General features: G+C 35.7%; 4 protein-coding genes across 7 annotated transcripts in view; 1 reads left to right on the forward strand and 3 right to left on the reverse strand.

Moving 5' to 3' along the window:
• Positions 1-310: 310 nt before the first annotated feature.
• LOC21410333 lies at positions 311-5,600 on the reverse strand. Of its 3 annotated transcripts, none has more exons than XM_024168118.1 (15): positions 5,014-5,600; positions 3,867-4,030; positions 3,644-3,755; positions 3,376-3,531; positions 2,537-2,641; positions 2,270-2,353; positions 2,066-2,181; positions 1,853-1,954; positions 1,647-1,760; positions 1,505-1,561; positions 1,338-1,404; positions 1,177-1,230; positions 980-1,057; positions 836-871; positions 311-690 (listed from the first exon to the last, which is right to left on the reverse strand). In XM_024168118.1, exons 2-15 carry the CDS (start codon positions 3,884-3,886, stop codon positions 577-579), a joined length of 1,215 nt encoding a protein of 404 aa, XP_024023886.1. In that variant the 5' UTR covers positions 3,887-4,030; positions 5,014-5,600; the 3' UTR covers positions 311-576. The 3 variants fall into 3 exon arrangements, with proteins under 3 accessions (XP_024023886.1, XP_024023885.1, XP_024023884.1); XM_024168117.1 differs by having other exon boundaries at positions 980-1,054; positions 3,840-4,030; XM_024168116.1 differs by having other exon boundaries at positions 3,840-4,030.
• Positions 5,601-10,028: 4,428 nt separating this feature from the next.
• LOC21410334 (chloroplast sensor kinase, chloroplastic) lies at positions 10,029-13,693 on the reverse strand. The gene is made up of 9 exons (XM_010102112.2): positions 13,159-13,693; positions 12,870-13,031; positions 12,447-12,746; positions 11,811-11,876; positions 11,655-11,723; positions 11,460-11,552; positions 11,078-11,304; positions 10,682-10,964; positions 10,029-10,600 (listed from the first exon to the last, which is right to left on the reverse strand). Exons 1-9 carry the CDS (start codon positions 13,534-13,536, stop codon positions 10,346-10,348), a joined length of 1,833 nt encoding a protein of 610 aa, XP_010100414.1. The 5' UTR covers positions 13,537-13,693; the 3' UTR covers positions 10,029-10,345.
• A 4,440-nt stretch (positions 13,694-18,133) lies between these two features.
• On the forward strand, positions 18,134-23,220 carry LOC21410335. Its single transcript, XM_010102113.2, has 6 exons — positions 18,134-18,449; positions 18,524-18,685; positions 18,998-19,168; positions 19,251-19,430; positions 19,720-20,350; positions 21,917-23,220. The coding sequence occupies exons 1-6, from the start codon at positions 18,195-18,197 to the stop codon at positions 22,828-22,830; spliced, it is 2,313 nt and encodes a 770-aa protein (XP_010100415.2). The 5' UTR covers positions 18,134-18,194; the 3' UTR covers positions 22,831-23,220.
• Positions 23,221-25,465: 2,245 nt separating this feature from the next.
• The window catches only part of LOC21410337 (alpha-glucan water dikinase, chloroplastic), an 11,380-nt gene continuing 10,684 nt past the window's right edge, over positions 25,466-26,161 (reverse strand). The window contains exons 34-35 of one of the 2 annotated variants that reach the window (XM_024168095.1): positions 26,099-26,161; positions 25,466-25,985 (exon numbers count right to left, since the gene is read on the reverse strand). In XM_024168095.1, the coding sequence (XP_024023863.1) occupies positions 25,781-25,985; positions 26,099-26,161 (268 nt within the window). In that variant the 3' untranslated portion in view covers positions 25,466-25,780. The remainder of the gene's footprint in view (positions 25,986-26,098) is intronic. The other variant, XM_024168096.1, reaches the window with a different exon arrangement.

A 26,161-nucleotide genomic window follows, 5' to 3' on the forward strand; every position in this document is an offset into this window, starting at 1 on the left:
TTCGGGTTAGGCGGGTCCAACCCGAAATTGACCCGTGTTTTTCGTGTCAATTTCAGGTCGACCCAATTCTGACCTGAACCTCTTTTTTCTCAACCCTAACCCGCAAAATTCGTGTCGTTTTCGAGTCGTGTCGTCGTGTCGTGACCCATATTGCCGGTCCTAATAAATATAAACCTTTACCTTTTACTTTTAATAAATACATTTTTATTAGTGTAATTATTTAACTAAAAAGGTTACGAATCAAGATTAAAAAATAAAAATCTAGACCCGTGTATTTTTAAGAGATATTTATCAAAATAACCAAAATCAGTGAACGTCGAAGGGAAGTTGGTTTTTAATTATATCTGCTAGCCAGTGGCAAAAATGGTAGCGGTCATTGTGATGAGAATGAATGTTGCATTCAGTCCAGGCACTTTCTGAAGTGTTTTTTTTTTTTTTAAAGTTAAAGGTCTAAAATTATTATATAAAATAAATAAATAATGAATTCTACAAAATTTATGTAAAAAAAAGCGCTAAAAAGATTATGGTGGTGATGATTGTGTACAGTACCACTCCTGTTATTTCTGTTGTCGTTCCCTAATGAGCTGTAGAATTTGAAGGGTCTATCCCCTGTTGCTGGAAGTATGCTTTTTCTGCATTTGCAAAACGAGTTTGGAACATCGTCCACTCTTTTCTGCACCTTTCTCTCACCTGGTACAAAGTAATATCGCCATTCATTATCAACTCGTGTCCAAAACAATTACTAAAATAACTATCAAAACGAACTATTGATAATCTATTCCAAAAAGAAAAAGAAACTAATAAAATAATTATAGTAAAAAGAGGTTCTACGTACTCCTTGCCATGGGGCCTTTCCATTGTGTGATTCACCCTAATACAGTAAGGAAACCTAGTTAGTATTTTGGTCTCATTTATTATAACATAATTAATACACCAAAACATATCAAGGAAAACATTAGTTGGTGTCCTATATTTTTACCTGTTTCCCAAGCGAGGGGACAGTTTGGTGAACAATCCACTGAGAGTCTACAACTCCTATTTTCTCATGGGCAGGCTGCTTGAAGAAGATAATAAATAAATGATAAGAAAACTCCCATTGTAATCACAAGAAAAACGTAATCGTTAAAAAGAGACGTATGACAAAAAAGCCAAAGAGGGTGTAGATAGGTGACTCACCTCTACACACTTTCTAAGGGCAAAGTCAAGACCCCATCCATGGACCAAGTCATTCTGCAATTTCATGTAGTAATAGGATTATGATCACAGAGCGAGAAAAGTATTCCAGCACCAATCAGAAAGTCAAGTAATTGAACAACGTTGAGATCTATCAGTTCTACCTGAATCATATGCCACACACAGCGCCATGCATCTCGGGAAAACACCGGAGCCATGATCTCAACGAACCTGCATTAGCAAAGAAAGCGCAAACAAAACCAATTGAATTCCATCACTAGTCTAAAAAAACACCACATAAATGTGTTCTTTTTGTTTTTAATGTACTTACGCTGCACAGGGAGGCAGATGTGGATCGGTACACCAGCCAGGTCTCTCCTTCGTTTCCCTGAAACAAATTGAAGGCAAGCATTACTAAATTAACATATTAAGCCCATGTGAACAGGTCAGCAGGATGGCTCCATCGTTCTTACTTGTGTACTTCACGGTCACCTCTTCTCTTGGTCATCTGCCATGTTAACCCTTTGTTAGGCTCTAAACCCGGCTGCGAAATCTCCAAACCATGCTTTCTAACTAGTTTTATGTACCTGGAATAGGATAAAGAAGGTATGCATGACAGAAGCCTTTAACATTTGAAATATAAATCAATGAAACGTACTAATTTGTAACCAACACTCACTCTTCTGCATTGAAATGCTCGACTCCAAGGTCTTCATCCCAAATAAATATGTAATCATAAGGAGCAACAATGTCAGGATGCAAAAATCGCTTAGCATACCACCTGGATGAAATTTCAGAACATTAAATCTATAAGGATACTTCAAATAGAAGAAACTGGGCATTAAGTCTATGCCATTCAAAATGGTGATAGGAGTTGGCAATTGTTCCTTACCATTTGGTCTGCTTGCGAACACTCACATGAATAGCTCGCTTTGACCACTCAAACTCATCCCATTCAGTTGTTCGGTCATCATAGTGAAATAAAAGGATGGTGAAGTTCTCTGAAAACTGTTGAAGAAGCATAGTTAGTTTCATTATCACAATTAAAGCACACCTTTGTGTGTGTGTGTGTGAGAGAGAGAGAGAGGAAGTAAACCTTTTTCACGCATGCGTCAATGTTATTTCTCTGATCATAACCAACAGTGAAGGTGACGAGGTACTTTGGCGTACTTGTTAAATCCTGCAAATGGCAACTCGGTCAAATGCTCATGGTTTGTGTAGAAAGATAGTTCCTTAGAAAAGAAAACCAAACATTAATCTGACTTCATAAACAGAATCTATTGAGCATAGTTTGTGCAGCAGATATGCAACAGAATCAAAGTCGTAACCACATCACTTATATAAGTGATAATAGACTACATACCTCACTAGGCTTACCCCACAATCGTCTTGGATAGAAATCTGACATAGCTTCAACAATTCCCGGCGGTAATCTTTCTGCACCTTTAGGATTTGATGTGGCCCAAATCTGGAGGACAAACAAATAATAGTAGGATATTTGAGCCACAATTTCGATAAAAAGGGGGGAAAAAAAGTATCAGGAGAATTCAATTCAGAGAATGGCGCCATTTTCAGAATAAACAAAATCTATTGTCATAAAATTTTACATTAGCAGTTAGCAAACACGTATAGCCTAACACTGATGTAGCTATCCCCTTGACCAAGAGAATGACTAAACTTTCTAAGTTAGAAAATAAGGGAGCTAACACTTGTACATTAACATCAGAGTAAAAGTTGAAGGATTTGCTATATGAGGAGATATAGCACATTAAATATATTCTTATGGCTTTGGACACACAAAATTTCCAAGGGAGAAAGTACTCAAACCTCTGAATTTCAAGAGCCAGCGTTACCCATTTATTTTTGTTCTGCACCTTGATTTTCATTATTACCATATCCAGCTGGTGACGAACTAGATAAAATATTTTGAAGAGAACGATGATACAAACAGTGACAGAGGCCAAAGTGTAACTTTCTTTAATTGATATTAGTGAAAATCAGATTCTATAAATTTTCTTTCATCCTATTTCACCTATTTAGTCCCACTATCACAAAGTCAACTAAATCTGATTCCAAAGGCATTTCAAAAGCAGCCCGAAACTCGGTAAGTTCCTTTATAGCGTAAAGTCAAAATCCAGCTGAAACTAGAGTTATTAAACATTCTCATGATAATATGTAAAGTAGAGAGCGAGGATGGTATACCTTTGATGTATCATTCAAATGTTGATCTTGATTTGAGCTGCTAGGATTACTACTTTTAGAAGACCAAGCATCTATTGGCGTGGAGAAGCTTGATTTCTTGTCCTCTATGTATGTGAGATCAGTGGGAGGGAGAAGAAGGCTAGATGTAATATTCAGCTGAAAAATTATGCTAAAATGTTTTAATATCTAAGTAAACACTTTTAAGGTAGTTAGCAATAGGAAGGGGAGGATAAAAAACCTTTAAAATGGAAGCTCATCATTTATTTACCTTCGTTAATGACAACGTTGGGAATGAGACACCTATGAAGAATCCCAAAACTACTCCAAGAAAAGTTGTTACAATAAGCCTCATACTCTCGTTTGGTTTTCTACTTACTGGACTGCAGCCAAGAAGATGAAAAGGTTAAGTTGGTATGCTATTTCATCAGACCTTCCTACATTTTTCAAAATAGACAATATTTTACAGAAATAGGCCATCGGAAGATTTAAACCCGCGTGAAAGGATTCCCATGATATTTACAAACTCCTGAGTGTATGTTCACCAAATTATCGCCCTTAGTGCAGAAAAATATAACTCATCTGCACTACTCGACAGGTTTGAAGTTGCGAATTCTCTTTAAATGAGATTGTGAGCCTCAGGGACGTAACAAAGCACCTGGTGTGACACATACAAACAGGAATATAAGTTCAAGTACAACTACTTCACGAATCAAAGTGAAGATTTTGTGAGATAACACAACCCAATTAAAGCTGCAAGTGAAGTCCCGTCCATAATAAATTGGTTAGCACTTTCAATAAGCAAATATATTCAGTGAAAAAGTAAACTCGCAACTCGTAACCAAAGCAGCTATCCTTACAATATTCTATTAGGAAAGTGATTGCAAAAACTCTCTCTCTCTCTCTCTCTCTTTCAGTAACAAGCAAAGGCTAGCAAGAAGTTGACCCTTAAAAGGAGACAATTGCAGATTATACACTCAAAACCCAGAAAGTAGCCATATTCTTCGGTCTTCACAAAAATCATGAGCAAAGTAATTTTAATCCTTCTTCCACATTGTCCTCTACAAGTTACTCCTCCGAAAAAGCAACCATGTGCTAGCTTTGACAATCAAGAGCTATCAAAAATTTCAAACCTCCCAGTTGAAATCCTTAACCAAGTACCTCCTTAGCTAAGTAAGCACGTGCCCATATTGAATTAATACATAAATCTCTCCGAATTGTCGTTGATGAAGACCAACTTGCTGAACGAACAATAAGGCCAGACAAACAGCTGGGCTTGCATAATCTTAAAGAGAAAAACGAGCAAAGAACATGATTCCAAGCACTAAGCTAGCTCAAACAAATTAAAAATTAATATATTCAACGCTTATTTCTACAAAAATTCAATAAAAAGTAAAGATGGACAGAGAAATTAAAACTTAATAACCACGGAAAGATCTAATAAACGAGGAAAAAAAAAAGAAACAAAAGGACAAAGCTGATCAAATTGAAAAAACCAAAAACCACAAACCTCCATGCTAACTTTGTTTAAACTCTAAGACAAAACGTCATGAAGGTCTCCAAAAATTTTCCAAGAAAACCTTATTCATCTTTCTTTATTATTTTTTCTGAGAATAAATAAAGAAACAAAATTGAACGAACCTGAAACAATTGAGAAAAGGGGAAAAGAATTCCCGAATAGCCGGAGCAAGATCTGGTGCAATCAACGCCGTTTGTGAAGCTCCGAATCACGAGAAAAATCACACTTTCCCTGATAAATGGAAAATCCGAGCTCCAAACCAATTGAAGAACTTCGTGATCGCTTTTTTCTCGTTTCTTCCGATTCGCGCGTGAAAAATCCCGGAAAAAAAAAATCGACAAAAGTGGAAACGAGGAATTTCACCACGGCAAAAGAAAAACGATTCCCAGATTCGCGTCTGTATTATTTGATTCGTTTGGGGAAATTTTGGAGCAATAAAGGAAAGATCTTTTCTCTGTGTGATGATGATATACTACAGATTTGAGAGCTTTGGTGGAGGGAAATATATAAATGGGTGTTTCCGCAAAATTTGCAAAACAAAAAAAAAAAAATAATTGCTACTAAATGTAAATGGGAATAATTTGGAGTTCTATATAATCTATGTATTTATTTGAATTGAATAGTGAATACCATATAGTCGGCTATGTTGATTGAGGTGGACTTTGGGATCTTCACATAGAATAGACTCCTTTATGTAGTTTTACTTTGATCTCTTCCTTAGGGATTTGGATTTCACATGTAGACACTATTCAATTCAAATATATAAATGGGTGCTTCGTACATTTTTAATTTAATGTAATTTTGACTTTTTAGTGATTAAAAACTAACTCTAATAATAAGAGAACCCCATTAAAAAAATAAATAAAAACTCCTTTTCCTTTTTAAACTTTTAGAATGGTTTTCTAATGGCACATTGACATTGCTTTCGTTTATAAACTAATATTTTTCTTTATTCAAAAAGGAATTTTTGTGCATTATTGTTTTATTTAAAGTAGGGAGATTTCAATTTTTTATTCTTTTTCATTTTAAATTTAATACTTTAATATATGTAGATAACTATACATTGTTCAATTATTTCATTTTATTGTAACCAATGCGAGACTAACTCTTATTTAATATTGTATACTTATTTATGTATGGTTGATAGCGTGTACAATAATTCGAGAATAATTATAATTCTGTGTATTTTTTTTAGATTTTTTCAAGTTTTAATCCTTTTCTTTATAAATTCAATAAGGATGTAATGTGCCTTTAATTCTTTATTAAAATGCCTTTAAAATTATTGTTACATGCATTGCACACGTCATTTTCTGTTAGTAATTTAACATAAAGAGAAATTTTGCGAGAGTTTTAAAATTCAAAGGAATGGATGTCATAAATTAAAATTCGAGAGCATTTTGTGATATGGTCTATAATTCGAGAGAGAAACATGTAATTTGTCTTATTTCCGACTAGCGTTATGCTAGTGCAATTAATATAACTTATTTTTATTGTATTGCATTCTCGGTTTAAGTCTTTAATTTCTTTTAGTATTACTTATATTCAATTTTGACGATTTTCATAATATGATAGACAATGACTCGTATTAAAAATAAAATGCAAACAGTTTACCCTTTTGTTTCCTTTTAAAAAAATAAATAAATAAATGTAAACATCCTTCTCATAGGCAGATAATCATAATGTTTGGGAAAACAGTTTAAGACACCAAAAGAAAACACGCAATTTTGTTTCACAGTCATTTTTCATCCATAACCCAAGATTCCACGTTATTTGCCTTCAAGATTTGAGGTAGCAAATATGTAACGTTTTCCAAATTCGAAAGAAACCAATTCCTAATTACTTAAGAATAATAGATTATTATTATTATTTTTTTTTCCTTTTCCTTAACAAAAGATGAAAGAGCAAAGGGCAACACAAAATAATCAGGGTTGAAGCGTTTGATTTTAAAGATCTACTCTTTCACTCAAATGAGACCTTAAAACCTTTGAATTACAAAACCGGACGGAATAAAATTAATCGATGAGAAAATGTGCACTATCTTCTTAAAGCAACATTATCACTAAACTTGTCTTTTTACCCACAACTATTCAAACACAGTACAACAATTCACTAACATGTTCGATGCAACAATAATGACAAGAGAAGAGAGATAGAAAGCTATGCACTTCAAGTTACAGGGGCAAAATTGCAATAAAAAAGGAATTTATGAAAAGCAATGACGGTATCTGAGGAATAAGTATCGACTAACTGTGTGTCAACAGCCGCGGCTAATCTTAATAGTCGTCATTTTAGTGCAGACACGTTTCTCCCTTTACTTGTTTCTGATTTTGTTATCTTGGCTCTTGGATGGTCTTCAAGAGCTTAAACTGTTAGAAATCAAAGATTTGGTGAAAATCACCACTTAAAAGTCAAGAACATTCATGTTAGATCATCAAAAATTAATAAATCTGTAAGTGGAAGCGTACCTGAATCCATATTGCTTGATATCTCTCTAGAGTCGTGCAGTTTATCTTCCAGATTAACACGTTTTCCTAGAGAACCCTTTAATTTTCTCTCTGTACTATTTCTGATGATGGGATGTTAGAATGAATGAAATGATACGTGTGATCTGGAGACCATAACTGATATATATTGATAACTTTACTGTTATCTTTTGGTATTTCTATTTTAGCCCATCATAAAAATAAAAATTACCCTTAAGTCTCTACACATTAAAGACCCACACCCTATTAGATACATTAAAGTCCAAAATACATAAACCTTAATAGATCACTTTTAATTAGACTTAACCTTATATAACAGCCCATAACATATAATTATTCACATATAAGCTTAACGTTGGATTAAGGATCCAACATAAACTACCATAAATGGCAGACAAATAAAAAATAAAGTTTCTGTCAATTCAGTTACCCTTATCAAGGAAGATAAGAAGGGGAAAAAAAAAAAATTCGAAACATAAGAGATGAATATATTCCTATTTCCTACCCACCTGATAGGCCAGAATAAAAAAGTATGACGGTTTTATTACCAATAAAGAACATTTATTAGCTTCTTTAAATTACACTAGGGATTTTTTTTTTTTTTTTCTCGATGGATGCCAACACATTTTTAAGTCCACGAAATTAAGGCATCAGGACCAAGTTGGCATATTTCTTTTTTAAAAATGGTGAAAAATATAGTCCGTCTGCAAAATTAACTTATATATAATACATAGTTTGAGTATATCCACAGCAAAAACCGCGGCGTACGTTCTGATCGCATGGAATTCTAACCAAAATATAAATCAAACGGATCTTACGATAGTACGAATCTCTGTAATCATGTACCTTCTTTGCTACTCGTCTGGTCATAATGTACACTAAAAGCGTACACTTTTTTGTACGAGTATTTATTTGTTGCACATTATAAACTTCCTTTCAAATTTTTCGATTTTAGCTTTTCACACACCCTTTCAAATGTCATTACACGGTAATCACATATAAACAAATTCAATCGGACGGTAAGGAATAAAGAAAGAAACGTAGGGAAGAATCAGCGACCATTGAATAAGGGTGGAGACTTTGACCACAAATGGCACACATTCCTGGCTACATAATAACTTAGATGCCAATTAACCACGCGTAGATTGCTGAACCAATATGTCATATACGTGCCCGAAGGCCAAAACTGGTCAACAATATATATTTCTCTTCTTATTTTCTCTCTCTTGGCTCAAGGGTCAACAATATATGTGTTGTTGAACGATACAATTCATGTGTTTGTGAACCTAATTTTCCTATTTGGGTCGTTTTCCGGTAAGGTTTTTCTATTGATAAAGTCAGTTTTTGAATGTTAAATTTAATTAAAATTATATTAAATTAAAAAAGTATATGGAATAAATAATTCGTAATACAGATATAGCCTTAGAAGTTAGTAAATTTACCCAACCCATCGCTTAAACTCCCAAGAAAGGAAGACAACCCCAGTAAATCGTGCATAATTTCAGAGAGAAGATTTTATAAAAGTCGGCGGTTTATTTGTGTTAAGAATGGACACTTCTTGGTGTTTGCCGGAATTCCGACTAGGGATACATTTACCAGAGAATTCCCTTGTTATTTTTACTTTAACGTGTTTTGGCAAAATGATGAAATAGATGTTAGGAGCCACTCTCAAGAATTCTACCTTACTTGTAAAGCTAACATTCATAAAGGACAAGGAAAGAAAAAACAGTAATCCCCGTTCATTTCATCGATTTGAGTTTAGAATTTGAGTTTTATTATAGTAAAAAGCTTTCAGAAACAATCACATATACTTTTTTTGTTACAGTAAAAAGCTCTTAGAAACAGTCACATCTCAACTCGAATTGAAAATTTGAATCAACAAACTAAACGGGTTCGAGCAATTGGCCATGGAATTTTCTTATCAACATCTCAAGAATATGGTAGGAATCTCGAGTCTAATCTAAATAAGAATTTAAAGTAGGTTGTTAGGCATGGTTGACCTTAGAGCTGCAGACTTATAGAAAACTCTAGGATCAATTAATTGGAATTAAATAAGTAGAAAAGTAGGACTTAAGAAAATAGAAAAGTAGGTCTGCGAATGACGAAGAAACGTGGTGGCAGGTGGGGATTGGTGTTCCACGCTTGGCCAACAATTTCTTTGAGAAATGGTTAGGAGCTCAATTTAAATTGGTCTATTCTTTTTTTTTTTCTCCAAATAAAATTGGTCTAATATATTTAAGACCTTTGAGGGCTGGTTTGAGCCGTTGATCTAAGATGTGGTCCCTGTGGAAAAGGTAAAATAAAATTCTAACTTAATCACAACTTGGAATTACCCTTTCGTAACCATGATTTGTGAAGTTTTGGAAAAAAAAAAAAAAAAAAAAAAGAAGTTAAAGATAATTTACTCCCCTATGGTTTTTTTTTTTTTTTTTTTTTTTTTTTTTTTTTTTTTTTTTTTTTTTTTTTTTTTTTTTTTTTTTTTTTTTTTTTTTTTTTTTTTTTTTTTTTTTTTTTTTTTTTTTTTTTTTTTTTTGTAATTGTTTGTTGCCGCTTTATGTGCGGATCAGAATATCATTTAGCAGTCTTGGGTTTTTTTAAGGACAAATGTTATTGATTTTCACTTCAAGTCATATGAATTGCTGAGCTCTGACGTGTTTACGGGGAAGAAAAATATCATTCCCTCAGTTTTCATAAATCAGTATTCTATAAGGAATTCTAAACTGTACATACAAAAGTATGAAAACATAAACTATACAACTATAAACCACATTACATACATGGTGCATATTCAAGGGCAAGAAAGCCAAAAGACAAAAAGTCAAAAGTTGCATGCACCACCCTTTTCCTCCCTCAAAATCTAAACTGAAAGCAGGTAGTCCTTGCTCTTTGTTTTATGGCGGAGGAAAACAAGCATTCAAAGGAATGGCATAAAATGAATTGTTATTGTAGAAACTTTCAGGTTCCAACCTCGCTATACGTCCTGGGCAGAACCATCAAAATCAGGTAATGCTGCAAAGCAAGGAAGCCAGAGTTCTACACGAGTGCCGCCTGCACCAAGTGCAGCATCTTTAGTCCAGGGCGAGTTTACACGGACTACACAACCATAACTCTCAAGTATCTCACGTGCAACAGTCAGTCCAGCGACAAAATTCCACGTCATGTTGTCCTCCACCATATCTTGAGAGCAGAGGTCTGCTCCGAATGGAGTGAGAGAATGCATCTGTGTCTAAACACCAAAAGCGACAATGAAACATGTTATTTTGGAAGATAAATTGAAATCCAGAGAAGCAGAGTATGTTATTGTTACCATGTAGTGCATATCGGGCCCATCATCATCAATTACTACAAGTGCACCACCTGCTGGTGCTCTCATACATGCAATTTCGACCTTTCCTCCAACATGTGTTCGCAACAATGCACCCTCAATTAAATTGCTGAGGGCTTGGCGCAGAGCAGGTTCTTCTATGGCAACTTGCAAAGCTTGTCCTACTTCATTTAGTTCACTTAGTTTTATTAGGCGTTGCTGCTTATGAGCAAGAGGCCTCACAGCCTCTACCAAATCCGCCAGCACATCAGAAACATTACACGGTCTTCCTGACGCAATTGACAAAGGTAAGAAAAAGTAACAGACCACAAACAGCAGTGAGGGGACACAAGCAGTTCGAGTTCACAATAGGACCTCACTGGTAAGGTTGAGGCCTACCTTATCTCATGTTGCCTTAGAGGAGCAAGCGCAATAGGTGGCATAGGCATCTCTAAATCCCTAGATGAAGAATTTAGAGAAAGCGGATCACCTCGACTTTGGATCTTAGTGCTGGAACCATCAAGTGAAAAGTCATTTGACAAGTGGGGCCATACTTGTTCAGGATTCCCAAAAGTGGAATTCGGCATTTTCTTCAATGCCTCTTCATTATGCCGTACTATGTTAGCCTAATATCACAAGAAAGTGACAAACTCTTAAGCTTAAGCTGATTTCTGCTCAACCACGCTTTAGTCTGACAGCATGATTTAAGTATAACAAATGGAAAGTTTCGATGAAAGAAAAAAAATAATAAACACAACCTTTTGGGAAAGATAAAAATCACCTTTGTCAAGTAAACAGCATCTTGAAGTTGTTCGAGAGTATCTCTTATATGATCACCTTGTACCAATATGTCCTCAACAATGTCGTAAGAAACCTACAATGATATATTTTCCGTTATAAAAACAACAATAAAGGAAAAGCAAACAAAATTTAGAAAGATAAATCAATGTTACAAAAGTCCACAAACCTCACTTACCTCACCTCTTTTCGTGTGCACGGATAACATTTTGCCCAAAGTCCGAATGCTAGAAAGAGAACCACGAATCTGGGAGAATATAAGATAAATGGAAAGTTAAAAGTTTTCCATTTAAACTTAAGTCCTGAGGGCAGAAAAGACAGTATGATCTCTTACTTGCTCAACTAGATTACTCATCCTGACATTGTTTTGCCACGACGATTGCTGTAATAACAATGCTTTCTGCCCAAGAAGAAAATAAATTCATTACAAGTGCAAACAGAGGCCAGCTTCCAATATGAAAGAAAAAAACCATTCTCCGGCCTAGCTAAGAGAGTTGAGTGTGTGGAGCCTAATTATCATCCTCATGTAGAGTTAGCATGTAAATCAACCGTCCAGTAAGGTTGACATGGATTGGTCTTGTCACTCGTGTATTTTAGGTTTCCTTAATTATACTTATGTTGGGGGTGCCAGTTTTGGGGATTAGAATACCGAGAGTCTGAGAGGCCTAAAGTGTGTGCTTCTCTTGTAATCTTCTTCTTCTTCGTCATGGTAGAATTTGCAGTGGTCGAAAGTAAACTACTATAAATCTTGCGTGTGCTTTCTTGTATTTCCTTTTTTTATTGCTCTAGTTAGTAGAATTAGGCTTCTAGTGCTATGCTGAGAAGTTTATAAGGTAAGAGCGTTCGAGCAAACACAAAATCACACAGAAAATTTCGTACTGTCGTGTCAGTTCACTGTTGCTTCTAACAAGAAGCATGGTTCGAGTGTTCAACAAAAAGTTTCTAGAATAGAAAATATTGGCAAACGTACCTGATCCATCACATAAGCCATTGCAAGAGACTGAGAGATGTTGATGGCATTTGATCTCTGCTCAGCAGTAAACTTGTACATTCTCGGCAACTCGTCTTCCAAAGTGTGAACATCCCATGATTTGACATCAGAGTCCAAGGGAAAAACATGAGCTTTCTGAGGAGACTCACACCCTTGGCTCTGCACATTCCCTGGAGTTGGCATTTCCATGCCGCAAAATTCAGCAACCAAGAACCCCACCACAAATGGGTATTTCACCATGGGAAAAACCGCGGCCCTATACTCCGGTATAAATTCCACCTAGCGAATTAAGTCAATATTCACTCAAGTAATCAACCATACTTTTACACAATCTTAGCCAAACAAACCCATCAAAGAAAATTTAAATAAAAAAAAAAAAAAAAAAAAAAAAAAAAACCATACTTGTTGATTCGAAAGCACAGCTTCCGCGGCGCGTAGACCGGTGGGAATGCTAAAACTACCAACTAATATCACAACATCGCTCGCATTCACTCCAGGATAGGCAGTAACTCTTCGCAGCTCCAAACGATCCATCACATAACTACCAGCCGGTCTTACATAAACCTACCAAAAACACACTTTTTCATCAATCATTCCATTCAATTTCCTACAAGCTTATCTCTCCAACAAATTAGCTTAATTGCAAAAGCAAATGGAAAAAAAAAATAAAAAAAGAGGGTTGAGATATTACAGAGAGAAGGGCGTTAGGGTTGACGATTCGGAGAAAAAGGTCCAATTGCTGGACGCAGAGGCTCTGAAAATCGGGGCCGGGGAGGACCAAGGCGGACTTTGGGTCCTTCTCGATCCTCTGGACGAAGTCGACGGGGGAGGTGGACGCGGCGCGGATGGCGGCGGCCACGGCGGAGGCGGAGGAGACGAGAGCGGCCTCGGGGTCGTCATCGGCGGCGGCGACGTGGCGGAGAGAGTTAGGGTTTTGGAGGGAGCTGGAGTTGGCGGCGAAGAGAGGGCGTCGGAGTTTGGAAGAGGTGTGGAGCTTGTGAGAGAAGATCGGAGGAGAGTCGGGATTGGGGAGGAGATGGTTTAGGGTTGTGTTTGCAGAGAGAAGCATTAGGGAATTGGGAAGGAAGACGATGAAGAAGAAGATGTGGAGAAGATTGGACCGTTGGTGTTGGTTGAGAGTTGAGTGAGCGAGTCAGTTGAGTTTGAGTGGATCGAAACAAATGGCCAAGAACGAGGACTATTGGGGCCCAACGGAAACCAAAGCTTGAGGCGCCATCTCAATGTTTCCATACGACGTCGTTGAAGGGTGAGAAGGAAGGAGTTTTTTTTTTTTTTTTTGGGCAATTACTCACGTACTCCCCATCTTTTAAAGCCTACCGGTAGGTCACCTCTTAAGCAACCGTTCGATTGAACTCTAGTTGAGGACAATACGACCAGTTTATTTCACCGATTTAAGTTTTATTACAGTAAAATGCTCTAAAAAATAATCACATCTAACTTTTTTGCTACAGTAAAAAAGTTTTCATATAAAGTCAAATTTCAACTTGAATTAAAAACTTGAATCAACGAACTAAACAGGCCCTACATGTGTTGTTAAAGTAAGACTCCATTCATTTTATTGATTTAAGTTTAAAATTTGAATTTTGTTATAGTAACAACTCTTAGAAATAATCTCATCTAATTTTTTTATTAAATAAAAAATTCTCACATAAAGTCACACTTCAATTCGAATTAAAAATTTAAATCATCGAATTAAACTGGCCTTAAAATACCCACTGATTTTTGTCCCTCATCAGTCCGTGGAGCGGTTTTTTCTAGTGGAAAAAAAGATAAAAACGAGGGTCTTTCTCTTGAACTTGGAGGGTTGTACAAGGATTCATAGCTTCTTCTTCATCTGCATTCTCGCTAGTGCGTGATCAGAAGAGATAATAGTCAACTAAAGATTAACTCTTCGAGAACACTCACAGTAATCTCTCACAGATTAATCAAGGATTACCGTTGAATAAAAAGATTAAGGAGACAGAAATTTATAGTGGTTCGGCAAGAATTCTTTGCTTAATCCACTTGTGGATGCACTAATATTTTGTCGATTACAATCCTTATGGAGTAGTAGTATAGTGCGTAAAAAACTTAATGAATTCTCATGGCTTTATTTATAGGCCATTACATATGAGAGACCTTCTCTACATTCCCCGAGGAAATCATCTTCTATCCCTAAATTCTAGAATTTGGTTGTTGCGTTTTCATGATTTCAGCTTTCAGGTCAGGCTAACCACTCTTACTAGTTACCTGATTTTCTAACATGAACCTTGACAGTTGGTATAGTGTATCTTTTCTCGAGTTGACAGGATTTGATTTGGATTGGACCGGGCTGCTCTCTCGACGTCGTGACCCTCACAACTCAGGCGGAGTCCTCGATGCGTATCCTTCTGCACGAATCCTCGCCGTCTTGAGGGCATCCTAGATACGACATTTTCCTTGATGTCAGCGACCGACTCTCAACTGGGATATCTCAACGCTTGTCAATCAAATGAACGATCGATTCCTCGACCATGGTGTAACACTTCTCATCGGTATGAGAATTTCTTGCTCCACACTTAATCGATATGTTTCTTCTTTCTCTTTGTTTTCATGTTCTCTCCATAACTCGTTCTTCATGGGTCCAGAAAAAAACTTGACCACCGTATGGTATTCAAGATATGTTTTACTTACTCTGTGGCCTATATGTATATTTCAACAATATGGGTTTTGTAAGCTTTAAAGCTCCACAGCTTTGCCAATGAAGATAAGAAGCAAAGAGCCCTTCCAATGAGGGGGAAAAACAAAAGGTCCTTACTCCTTTTTGAATCTTTAATTCGAAGTTCCAACAAGCAAAATAAACCAAATCAGAAAGGTATTTAGATTCCTCTACCTCTGTTTTTAAGAGCCTAAATTCATTTGTTTGTTCGGTTTTTTTTTTTTTTTTTTTTTCTTGTTGATTGGGTGAGAGAATATCCATAACCTTCAAGAAGGTATAGGAAGTTCTCATGGCTTCTCTAACCAAATCAAATTTGAAGTTTCGACATCTTCAAACGACCAGACCTTCAGTGATGAACTTCCGTGCTTCTTCAACAGTAGACGCGGGGTGGAACTTTAAGCAAGAAGAGTTGGCTCTCGGTCTTTGGCGTTTTCCGATACTTGACGGTGTCTCTTAGAAGATTGCCCAAGAAAAATCATCGTCACCCCATCAGCTTCCTCACCTTGCTCACAGCTTCCGATTTCCGGCATTCATCTCTCGGCTTGGCCTTCCTTCAAAACTTGTCATTTGGAAGATCTTTTTTTTTCTTTTTTCTTTTTTTTTTTTTTTTTTTTTTTTGATCCCATACAAAGTATCTGCATACGAACCTCAACTAAAGACCCCAACAACAAGGATGGTGATGAAACTATCCACAGGAGCTATAATAGTTTAGATTGAAATAAAAAAATTTACTTAACAAATTTTCACTTATGTTACATTTTTATGTACTTCTTCTCCGGAGCGAAACACGGAAAAATGGAGAACGAAAGTCCTTGCACAGTTTTGTTTTTTTGTTTTTTGTTTTTTAAAGCGAAGTATAAAAAAGAAGGAAAACAACAAATTGGTGGGGCGCGCTTTATTAATTGCCACATAAGATCGTGAATCGCTTGGATTTATTCGCATTTGATAAGCAGATTCCTACTCTAATTTAAATTATAATTTATTATAATATTTTTTTTTATAAAAAATATCATAAATTAAAAATAATTTTAATCTCATAATTTATTTTATTAATTTGAGTTTAAAATTTAAATTTTATTAAAATAAAAAGTTCTTAAAAATAATTATATTTAATTTTTATGCTACAATAAAAAATTCTCATATAAAGTCATATCTCAACTCAAATTAAAAACTCGAATCAACGAACTAAACAAGTAATTAGAATGTGTGTTTTAAATCCGTGTCTGATTTTAATTTTAAATTATAATTTTAAATTTTTTATAGTATCTTTTTTATAAAAAAATTAAAATTTTAAAAATTAAAATTATATATTATAATTTTAAATCTACCAACTAAACATCTCATATTTTTGTGTGGTGTGACGCTGTGCATATTCATATTACTGTCCAATAAGAGCCGAGTGAAAAACGTTTTTTATGTGACGGGTAGTTTAAGAGGATGGGGTGTACCAGAGAAGTACCTTTTTTTTTTTTGGACAATGCTAGAAGTAAAAATTAAAAATTTTCTCTCTCCCTCTTTTTTTAAGAATATAAGCATATTTTATTGAATAACAATAACAGCTCAATGTCACATCAACGAATTATCAACTAAAGTAAAAGAATTTAAATTGAAGCACTCAACATTAAAAATAGGTGCACTTACAATTAAATTAAATTTGTAAGAGTCAGGAGGGGTTGTGTATTGACAATGCCGTCTCAAGATGCAGATAGATAAGGACCTGTTTGATTTATTGATATAAACCCATTATTTTAATTTTGTTTTATCATAACAAATTTGAATAAAAAATTTCTGCCAATAAATTCTCTTGCCAAATTTGGATTCAAAATCAAAGTTATTATTTTGAACACATGAACCATAGACTTGATGCTTTGATAATGTCACGACATAGAGATTGGGGCAATGAGCTTTGTATTCTCCGGAGACTCCTTTTCTTGTTGGGTATGAGGCTCCTTTAAAGGTAGTCTCTAGCTTTGTTTAAGTATTGTGGTTTTTTTTTTTTTCGGTGCTACTTTGTTTTCTTTGGTGCTGTGGTTTCCTTTCTTTCTATTTTTTGGTCTTGCATCATTAGGTCGGAGGAGTCTACTTTTTTTTTTTTTTTTTATGGAGAATAATTTATTCTTGAATTAAAAAGAAGTAAAATGGTTTCAAAGAAAAAAGAATTAAAATGGTGACTTTAAAACAAAAGAATAACTTCAAAAAAAAAAAAAAAAGATAAAGCACTTAAATGTTTTTTATTTGATCTCCCCCATTTCTTCAAGGGGAAAAAAAAAATTTGTGTTAAGCCCTTCGCAAGGAGGAAAAAGAAAAAGAAAAAGTATTTATCCTTAAAAAAAACAGACATTTAAATTATGAATGATAATTCATATCACGTGTCGTGTCGTGTTTTGATCGTTTCTTCTTAAATTCATAGTTAATCCGAATAGAACCCGTGACCCGAATTTTTTTTAAAAAACCGCAACACAAACGCGACATAACTACTTTATGCGTTGACATGACACGACACAAAAATAACCCATAACATGAAATTAATCCGTGAACTTAAAATTGACACGAAAATTATATATTTTTCTTTAGCTTTTTACATATTAGAAATTAATTAAAATTCATAACACATTAAAATACAATAACATCCATCAAAATTAAGCAAATAATAGTATAAGATTTTGAATATCACTATTATGATATCACAAATTCATAATAAAATTTAAAATATATAATGAAATATATATATGTTAATTTTTTACGAGTTTCATATCGTGTTCAGGAGTCTAATCTGAAATTGATCCGTATTTTTTATGTCAATTTCAAGTCAACTATGAACCTCTTTTTTCTAAATCATATCTCGTGAAATACATGTTATTTTCAAATCGTATTATCATATCGTGACACATATTACCGGTCTTAAATTTCAAACTATTTGACCGGTAATCCTAACGTCTTTTGAGCCTGTCCCATTCTTTAAATTACAGTTTATAGCCGTTGGAGTCTCCCTCTTTCCTTCTCTCTTGCTACAGAGCAGAGCAATTTCAATGGCGACCGGCCAAGATCCCAACTTTTCTCCGTCTACCAATTCCAATCCAACCGATTCCTCTTCTCTGAAGCGGAAAAGACCCCCAAGCCTCGAAATACCGACCGTCCTCCGAGAAGTTCGCACCCACACGCCTCCAAACGACGTCTTCTCTTTTGCCGGACTCGGAGTCGCCGTTTTCTCCCGCAAAGGCAAGAAAAAGTCCATGGAAGACACGCACAGGATCTTTTCTTGCTTCCGAGGCAACTCCGACAAAGTAATTCTTTCAGCTCTCTCATTTTTCATTTTTTTCCGTGATGTTTAGACGTTTTTTTTTTCTGGATTATGTAGAGATTTTTCGGCGTCTATGATGGACATGGGGGTAAGAAGGCGGCGGAGTTTGTCGCCGAGAATTTGCATAACAATGTTCTTGAAATGATGGAGAATTGTAAAGAGAAAGATGAGGCTGTTAAAGCTGGGTATCTGAAAACAGATCAGGACTTCTTGAAGCAGGTGATCTACAGTTCTTGTTAGTTATATTCCAAAAAGTGTCTTTTGAGTCATAAAGTGAATAACGTTTGACCAAACTAGGTTGAAACTTTTGTTGCATAATCTTCTGGGATGGAAAGAAAAATACCCTGTCTTGATTGATATGGTTACAATCAGGCTTCTGTGCATTTGCAATTCGGTTTTAGGGCTAAGTCATGAATATGTTGGTTGGCAATGGCGATCTCGTTTCTATTCAGGACAAGCATTTTCTTGTTTTAAATTCTCTGGATTGTAAAAGGGTGATTTTGTCACAGTTTGGTAATGTGCAAAATGTAGGGTTTAAGCAGCGGTGCGTGCTGCGTCACGGCTGTGATAGAAGGAGAGGAGGTTGTCGTTTCAAACTTGGGAGATTGCAGGGCTGTTCTGTTTAGAGGTGGGGTGGCTGAACCTCTCACAAAAGATCACCGAGTGGAACAAGAAGATGAACGAAAAAGAATAGAAAATAAGGTACTCAATGGTAGATAATAGTGCAGCTAATTGTGTTAATTTAAAAGGTAGAAATGGTCTTATTTTTTGTGGCTTGATGTAGGGAGGATATGTGGAAATCCACCGAGGAGCGTGGCGAGTTCACGGCCTACTAACTGTTTCTAGAAGCATCGGAGACGCTCACCTGAAGAATTGGGTGCTTGCTGAGCCTGAAACAAAGATCCTGCAACTCACTCCAGATATGGAGTTCCTAGTTTTAGCCTCTGATGGACTATGGGAAAAGGTGAGAATTGGAAAAATGTGGCTTTCCTTTTGATAATCTGCTCCTATTATTCTTTTGCGCATCAATCTTATGTGCCATTCTTGGTTTATGTTGGAGCATCTTTACATGCCTCGCACTAATAAAGTCTTGAGTTATGCCGTCTTAGCTTATATGTCAATCTGGTTTGGGATAATTTTCTTGCTGCTCTTCAAGCAATATTTTAACATGGCATTTGAAGGATTTTGAAGGTATTATTAGGCTATTCACAGATCTAAAAAATCTGTCTTGTGATTGATTGATTGCTTCCTAGGTTGGCAACCAAGAAGCCGTTGATACAGTGAAACGGTTATGTTCAGCTGAGAAAAAAATGGGATCCTCAGGATGTTGTCCGAAGGATAATGATAGTGACTATGTTGGTTGTGCTAATGTGAGCCCTTCATCAAAGTTACGTAGGATCTCTCTGTTTAATAAGAAGCAGGCAAAAGGGTTGATGAGTCGGTTTTCAAGCCACAAGAAGGACACTACTAGCTGGATAGACAGTGAAAATGACTTCCTCAGCAAAAAAGAAAGCCCTCCATCGAAGTCACAAAGAATATCGATGCTAAAGCAAGTGAACACGAAGATGGAATCGCCCACTAAGGAGAACAGCGACTATGATAGCAAGAAGAACACTTGTAGCTGGGGAGACAGTGAAAATGACATTGTCGCTGAAAACGAAGGCCCTCCATCGAAGTCGCGAAGAATATCACTGGTAAAGCGAGTGAGCATGAAGACGGAATCTCCCACTAAGGAGAACAATGGATATAATAACAAGAAGAGGCCCGAATCTGATGGACTCGTGGCTGCTTGTAAGGAGCTTGTGAACCTTGCTGTGAGTAGGGGTGGTCTTGATGACATTACTGTAATGATAATTAATCTTAACCATTTCAAACTCAACAGGTGCTCCGTTGAATTAGCCAAGACCTCTTAATGACAGCGTTTGATCTTTCAGAAAGTTATACACGAAAGCTATGCAGTATCCAAGTCTCAAAAGCAAAAAGCTACATAAGGTCCAAGTCTTGGATTTGCATAAAGCCAAGTAAAAAGACACTAGATTCTTTACACGACTTGTTTTTTTCTTCTCTTTTTTCTTTTCTTTCCCTTTACACTCTTCTTTACACAGTGTGCTCCATAAGTCTGGACCACCACTTATGCCCAATTTTTTCATATGTGCTAATTGTTTCTTACTGAAATAAAAGCCGTGTTATTTTATTGCTTAGTGGTGCCATATGTAGAAATCAAACAATCAGGAGTTCGAATCCTAGGTTATACAAGATACGACTTAAAAATGGAGGTGCGGATAAACTAACCGTTCTTTTCTATTTTGATTACTACTTGATGATTGGCCTCAAAAAAGGAGAGAAAAAATCCATCGAAGAAAAAGGAGCAAAACAAACAGTCAAAACACAATCAAACAAGAAAATGTCAACAAAAACCACAACTGTCAATTGTTGGAGTGTTACAAGAGACTAAATGAGCAATGAGATTAGATCAAAATGCCCCCAATAAAGGCATTGAGACAGCTAATCCATCAACCGGACAATATCCTTCCATGTAGATATGTAACCAACAACTATTCCGATTAGAGATCTTTAGCATGTAGCTCCAAATATAACAGTCAACAAAGTAGTTCTTTAAATAATGTTGCTTTTAAGGCAATAAAAATTAGATTTTGAGATTTTACCTTTCTATAGATATAGCACAATAGTGATATGTAAGTTGCATAATTTCAATGACACACCAAAAGCAGAGTATACCCTTAAAAAATACTAATCACCACTTAATTTTCTTTAATCTCCATATAATCCTTGCTAATTGTACCCACTAAATTATCTTTGTATTATCCCTTGTGGACCCCCCTTTATTTTTCTTTGGGACGTGGGTGTACGCCATCGTCACATGAACTTAAACTCTCATGAAAAAGAGGTGATTTGTTCCCTTTTTACAATGCATGAAAATAAAAAAATAAAAAGGACGGTTTTATTGGGATAAAACCTTCATTGAATCCAAACCACTTTGAAGTAAGGAAAAAGTTGGTTCGTTTAAAAACAAAAAACAGAGAGGCAAAAACTGATTGAGAGAAGCTTACATAGATAAAGAAAGGGCTTTTTCTTTTTTTGCATGAAAATAAATAATAAGAATGAACTTCCTCTTCTCCCTCACTCTCCCATCTCTCCTCCCAAAAACATCCACTTTGGAAATTGTGCAATACCATCTTGATCACCACATACTACACCAAAACAAACCTTTGGCCTCATCATCTTTAAGGCTGGATCATCCAAAAAAAAAGGTGAGAGATCTCAATCTCATCATGATCATCTTAAATTCTTAATCATCTCATAACTCTTATCTTTATGTTCAACACTTCTGTTTGTTCTAGTACTTAGTTTGGCCAAAATCTTTCCATCCCTTTAAAGAACTGATCCCTTCCCATTAGACTTCATCATTCACCATGCACGATTCAATAGTAATCCCGGCTTGTTTTTCGTCCGGCGAGAGGCCACAGGTCGATGATCAAGCGGCGGTAGTAAGGTCGGGCCAAAGCCTGTTCATGTCGGTGTACCGGACAAAGATAGCCGGCCGGTGTCGTCTTATCACAATCACTTGGTGCAAGAATTTGCTTCTCCGAGGCCTATCTGTGTCCATTCAAGGGCAAGAGGAAGATCATCAGTACAAGCTTGAGCTGAAGCCTTGGTACTTCTGGAGAAAACAAGGCGACAAGCAATTTGTACTTGATGGTACGACTGTTAATGTTGTCTGGGACTTGAAAGCCGCCAAGTTCAACGGAGAAACCGAGCCGCAATCCGATTACTACGTTGCCATCGTGTGCGAAGAAGAAGTGGTCTTACTGGTTGGTGATCTGAAGAAAGATGCGTTTAGGAAAACTGGTTGTCGACCCTCGCTTTTAGACCCCATTTTGGTGTCGAGAAAGGAGCATTTGTTTGGGAAGAAGAAGTTTTCAACGAGAGTGAAGTTTCATGAGAGGGAAGATTTTCATGAGATTTTGATCGAGTGTAATAACAGTAACATAAACACTCCTACTTATGAAAACAATACTGGTTTTTCGGATCCGGAGTTGGAGGTGAAAATAGATGGGAAGCTAGCTCTTCATGTCAAGCATCTTCATTGGAAATTTAGAGGTAATGAGTCAGTTTATTTGACCAGAAGTAGTACTAAAGTTGAAGTGTTCTGGGATGTTCATGACTGGCTTTTTAGCTCTGGCACAAGGCATGGTATGTTCATATTTAGTCCTATATCATCGTCGCCGTCGCCGTCGGTGTTGCTCGGTGATCAGGAAGTGAATTCTGATAATCAGTGTGAAGATTCTGCTGGTGGGTCATCTAGATTTTCCTTGTTTGTGTATGCTTGGAAGGTAGAATGAAGGTGTAGTGTATGTTTCCTAAGTCTTTAGCAAGGGTCATTGTTGTCTAGACTACTAGTCACTTTTACGTATCATGGCAAGGATTTAAAGATGGGAATGATGGGTTTGTGCATTTTAGTGTATAAAATGTGTTGAGTGTAACAAAGGAGAACAAGATGGGATGAAGAAGGTGATAAGGATGAGAAAGCACATGGGCACCCAAAAAGGATTTTTGGGAGTATGCTTGCTTGAATTAGGTATTTATTTATATTATGGACATGATTGGACAAGCCAGATAGGATCGTGTATAGGTCAAATAATCCTTGTGTGCCTACCCATTACAATTCCGAGTTCATAATTGCTCTATCATCTCTGTAGATGTCTATTCCCTTTTTCTTTGATGGCTCTCCATATAAGTGTATGTTTGCATTTCAAGTTGTAATGTGCTGTAGTGTGTGTAAAAAAAAATAAAATAAAAAAATAAAAAAAAGTAGTTTATTTGGATATCTATGGTAATGATTATGATTCAAGTCATATTAGGTATATAGCTTGAATACAATCTCCTTTTGTTTACACTCAAAAAAAGTTTATAAGGATCCTCTCTTCCATTGTGGTTTCCTTAACTCTTTTTTTTATTTTTTATTTTTGCCATGGGAATCATTACACTATATCGTGGAAGAAGTTAATGCCATTTCACTTTTATCAATGACTTTAAAGAAATTAGAAAATATTAACTTAGTCTTGCAACTAGTGTGGGGAAGCAAAGATGGGAACTTGGAACTTGTGCTTAAACATATTATTCAACCCCGGGATCTTTGGGGTTCTTGGAGATTCTAATCACACATATGTTATCCTAATTGCATTCAACAGATACGATAGACCATCTTTGTTTCTAGAGATAAAAGAAGAAAACTGAAAATTCAATATTTTAGAGTCATGCTTATGCTTAAAGTTTAAGAATGCGGTAATGGACAAAAAAAAAATTAAATAAATAAATAAATTCCACTACTCTACTTGGCGTTTTGTGGATTGTTGTCATGTGTCAAATTGTGTAGTTGGAAAGAAGAGCACCAGAAGATAAAAAGAAAAGCATTAAAAGGATGAAGTGGCCTTCCTACAACACGCCTATAACATCCTTGTAAGGCTAAAGGTGGATTGTGAAAGGAAAAAGAAAATAAATACCTTTTAAATTATATGGATTTAATTTTATCTTTTTTTTATTAATACCCTTTTGAGTCAATAACTATGGCCCTGTTCATTTCGTCGATTCGAGTTTAAAATTCGAGTTTTGTTACAGTAAAAAGCTCTCAGAAATAGTCATATCTAACTTTTTTGCTACAGTAAAAAGCTCTCACACAAAATCACATCTCAACTCGAATTACAAACTCGAATCAGCGAAGTGAACAGGCCATATTATTCAAAAAAAAATATTAATTAAAAGTAAATCATAAAAACTGAGATTCATGCACTCTAAAAGTAAATTCAGTAATTTTCTCAACATTGTTTAAAATATTAGTTAAAAATGTATTAATTAAGAGTTTAATTTTAGGGAAATAGTAGAAAATAGGCCAATATGAAAAGTTTAAGAAAGTATATAGGTCAATTTTTAGTTATAGAAATTAATAGGCCATAACTTGTCAAGTTATGATTCATAACCAGATAAGTTATGGACAAACTTGTCAAGTTATGGTTCATAGCCAGACAAGTTATGGATAATTATACACAATAACTTGTCAAGTTATGGTTCATAACGAGACAAGTTATAGACGAAAACAGTAATTTGACATATTTATTAACTTATGTAAATTATTGGCCTATTAATTTTAATTCATCTCAAGTCTCGGCCTATTTTTCTCTTTTTCCCTTTAATTTTCTATGAGAACTTTCACTATTTGGGCTTGGTGGTGGACCATCCAATGAAAGAGCTTTCTTTCATTCATCTTTGACAAAAACTGAGCCCAGCAGTACTAAAATCCTACGATAACGTGTAAATGCTAGTTTTACTCGGTTCACTTTTTCCTTCTGGGGTCTCCTTTAGATTATGGAAGATTAAAAGGCAATGAGGAAACATTTCTAATGGCTGTTATTGGTTGGTTCCATGAAAGACCATTTTCAGTTGAATGGAATTGGTGGGTCTGAAAATGACCCATTAGGTTTTGTTTGGTGAGGGAGATGGAAAATAGGGGAGGGAAGAAAAAAGTACATAATTTAGGTGAGCAAAATGGAGAGTAAGATTAGCGAGAATGATACCTTTCTCTTATTGTATTCGATATGGATTAGGATCCCTTCATATTGAAATAGATTAAAATTAAGACCCCGTTCATTTTACTGATTTGAGTTTAAAATTTAAATTTTGTTACAGTAAAAAACTCTCATAAATAGTCACATCTAACTTTTTTACTATAGTAAAAAACTCACATAAAATCACATCTCAACTCGAATTAAAAACTCGAATCAACGAACTAAACGGTTCTTTAAAGAATTTGAAATCTCCCCGGATGGCGTTTTGAAATTCTGTTTGAAGTATACATCTTGGTCAACCAAGCATACCATCCGATTACATTATTGTTGTTGTTGTTGTTGTTTTATTTCGTAAATACATTCGTGGTAACCTTCAACTCCACCAGAGTAGTAGTAAAAAGTGCTCCCATCTTTTTAAGCATTGCTTCAGCAATGCGACGGTAGAAAAAGATAGAACTCTCTGAATAAATAATAGATGCATTTAACTCATCAAGTATATATGACGAAATTACATATGCATAATTATTTTGAAAATACAAGGCCTCAAGATACCATTAACTCGATGTAATGTATATGTATCACCTTTTCATATATCCGTTTTATTCTTTACCTCTTTCTAGCAAATCATTCTTGCTTGTTTTTCTTTCCTTTTCATTTGGAAACAGGCGCATAGGTCCTAGAATTGTACAGTGAACTTGACAATAGCAGAACAAGCCACATTTTAACCATATCACATTTGGGGTCTTGTTTGGACGACGTAGAGTTTTCCATCTCTAATCACGCCTTCAATGTCTTGTGGAGACCCATAAAGCTCTTCTATTGCACTTCCTGCACGAGCAATGCTTGAAAGGATGGAGTGGCGGAAGTCGTCATCAACGATCAATGGATCGGATGAGTAGTCGAGCACCACTTGCTCTTCCTCATCCATAGGAACACTATACAAAGGGTATATTCAACTTATTAGCATAAATTGTTTTGTACCCGGTGGTCGGGTAATATGTTCATTGTTAATGTCTGTATTTCCGTTAAGGATGGTTCATGGAGCTACCTGTCATAAAGACCTGCACCAGCATAACCTTCCAGATCTTCACCATTGGAATCAGATCGGAAG

Source organism: Morus notabilis, unplaced genomic scaffold (assembly GCF_000414095.1).
Source record: "Morus notabilis unplaced genomic scaffold, ASM41409v2 Scaffold99, whole genome shotgun sequence".
NCBI lineage: Eukaryota > Viridiplantae > Streptophyta > Magnoliopsida > Rosales > Moraceae > Morus > Morus notabilis.

Bases quoted from the DNA above. Each gene is read 5' to 3' on its own strand.
- LOC21410333 (XM_024168116.1), bottom strand. From the start codon at position 3,886: ATGGGAATCCTTTCACGCGGGTTTAAATCTTCCGATGGCCTATTTCT. The intron at 3,756-3,839 runs GTAAAATATTGT...TCTTGGCTGCAG, and splicing joins TCTTCCGATGGCCTATTTCT to TCCAGTAAGTAGAAAACCAA. The intron at 1,231-1,337 runs GTAGAACTGATA...ATGAAATTGCAG, and splicing joins GTGTGTGGCATATGATTCAG to AATGACTTGGTCCATGGATG.
- LOC21410334 (XM_010102112.2), bottom strand. From the start codon at position 13,536: ATGCTTCTCTCTGCAAACACAACCCTAAACCATCTCCTCCCCAATCCC. The intron at 13,032-13,158 runs GTAATATCTCAA...TGTTTTTGGTAG, and splicing joins ACCCTAACGCCCTTCTCTCT to GTTTATGTAAGACCGGCTGG. The intron at 11,724-11,810 runs GTAAGAGATCAT...ATATTCTCCCAG, and splicing joins TGAGTAATCTAGTTGAGCAA to ATTCGTGGTTCTCTTTCTAG.
- LOC21410335 (XM_010102113.2), top strand. From the start codon at position 18,195: ATGGCGACCGGCCAAGATCCCAACTTTTCTCCGTCTACCAATTCCAAT. The intron at 19,431-19,719 runs GTGAGAATTGGA...ATTGCTTCCTAG, and splicing joins CTGATGGACTATGGGAAAAG to GTTGGCAACCAAGAAGCCGT. The intron at 20,351-21,916 runs GCTCCGTTGAAT...ACGATTCAATAG, and splicing joins CCATTTCAAACTCAACAGGT to TAATCCCGGCTTGTTTTTCG.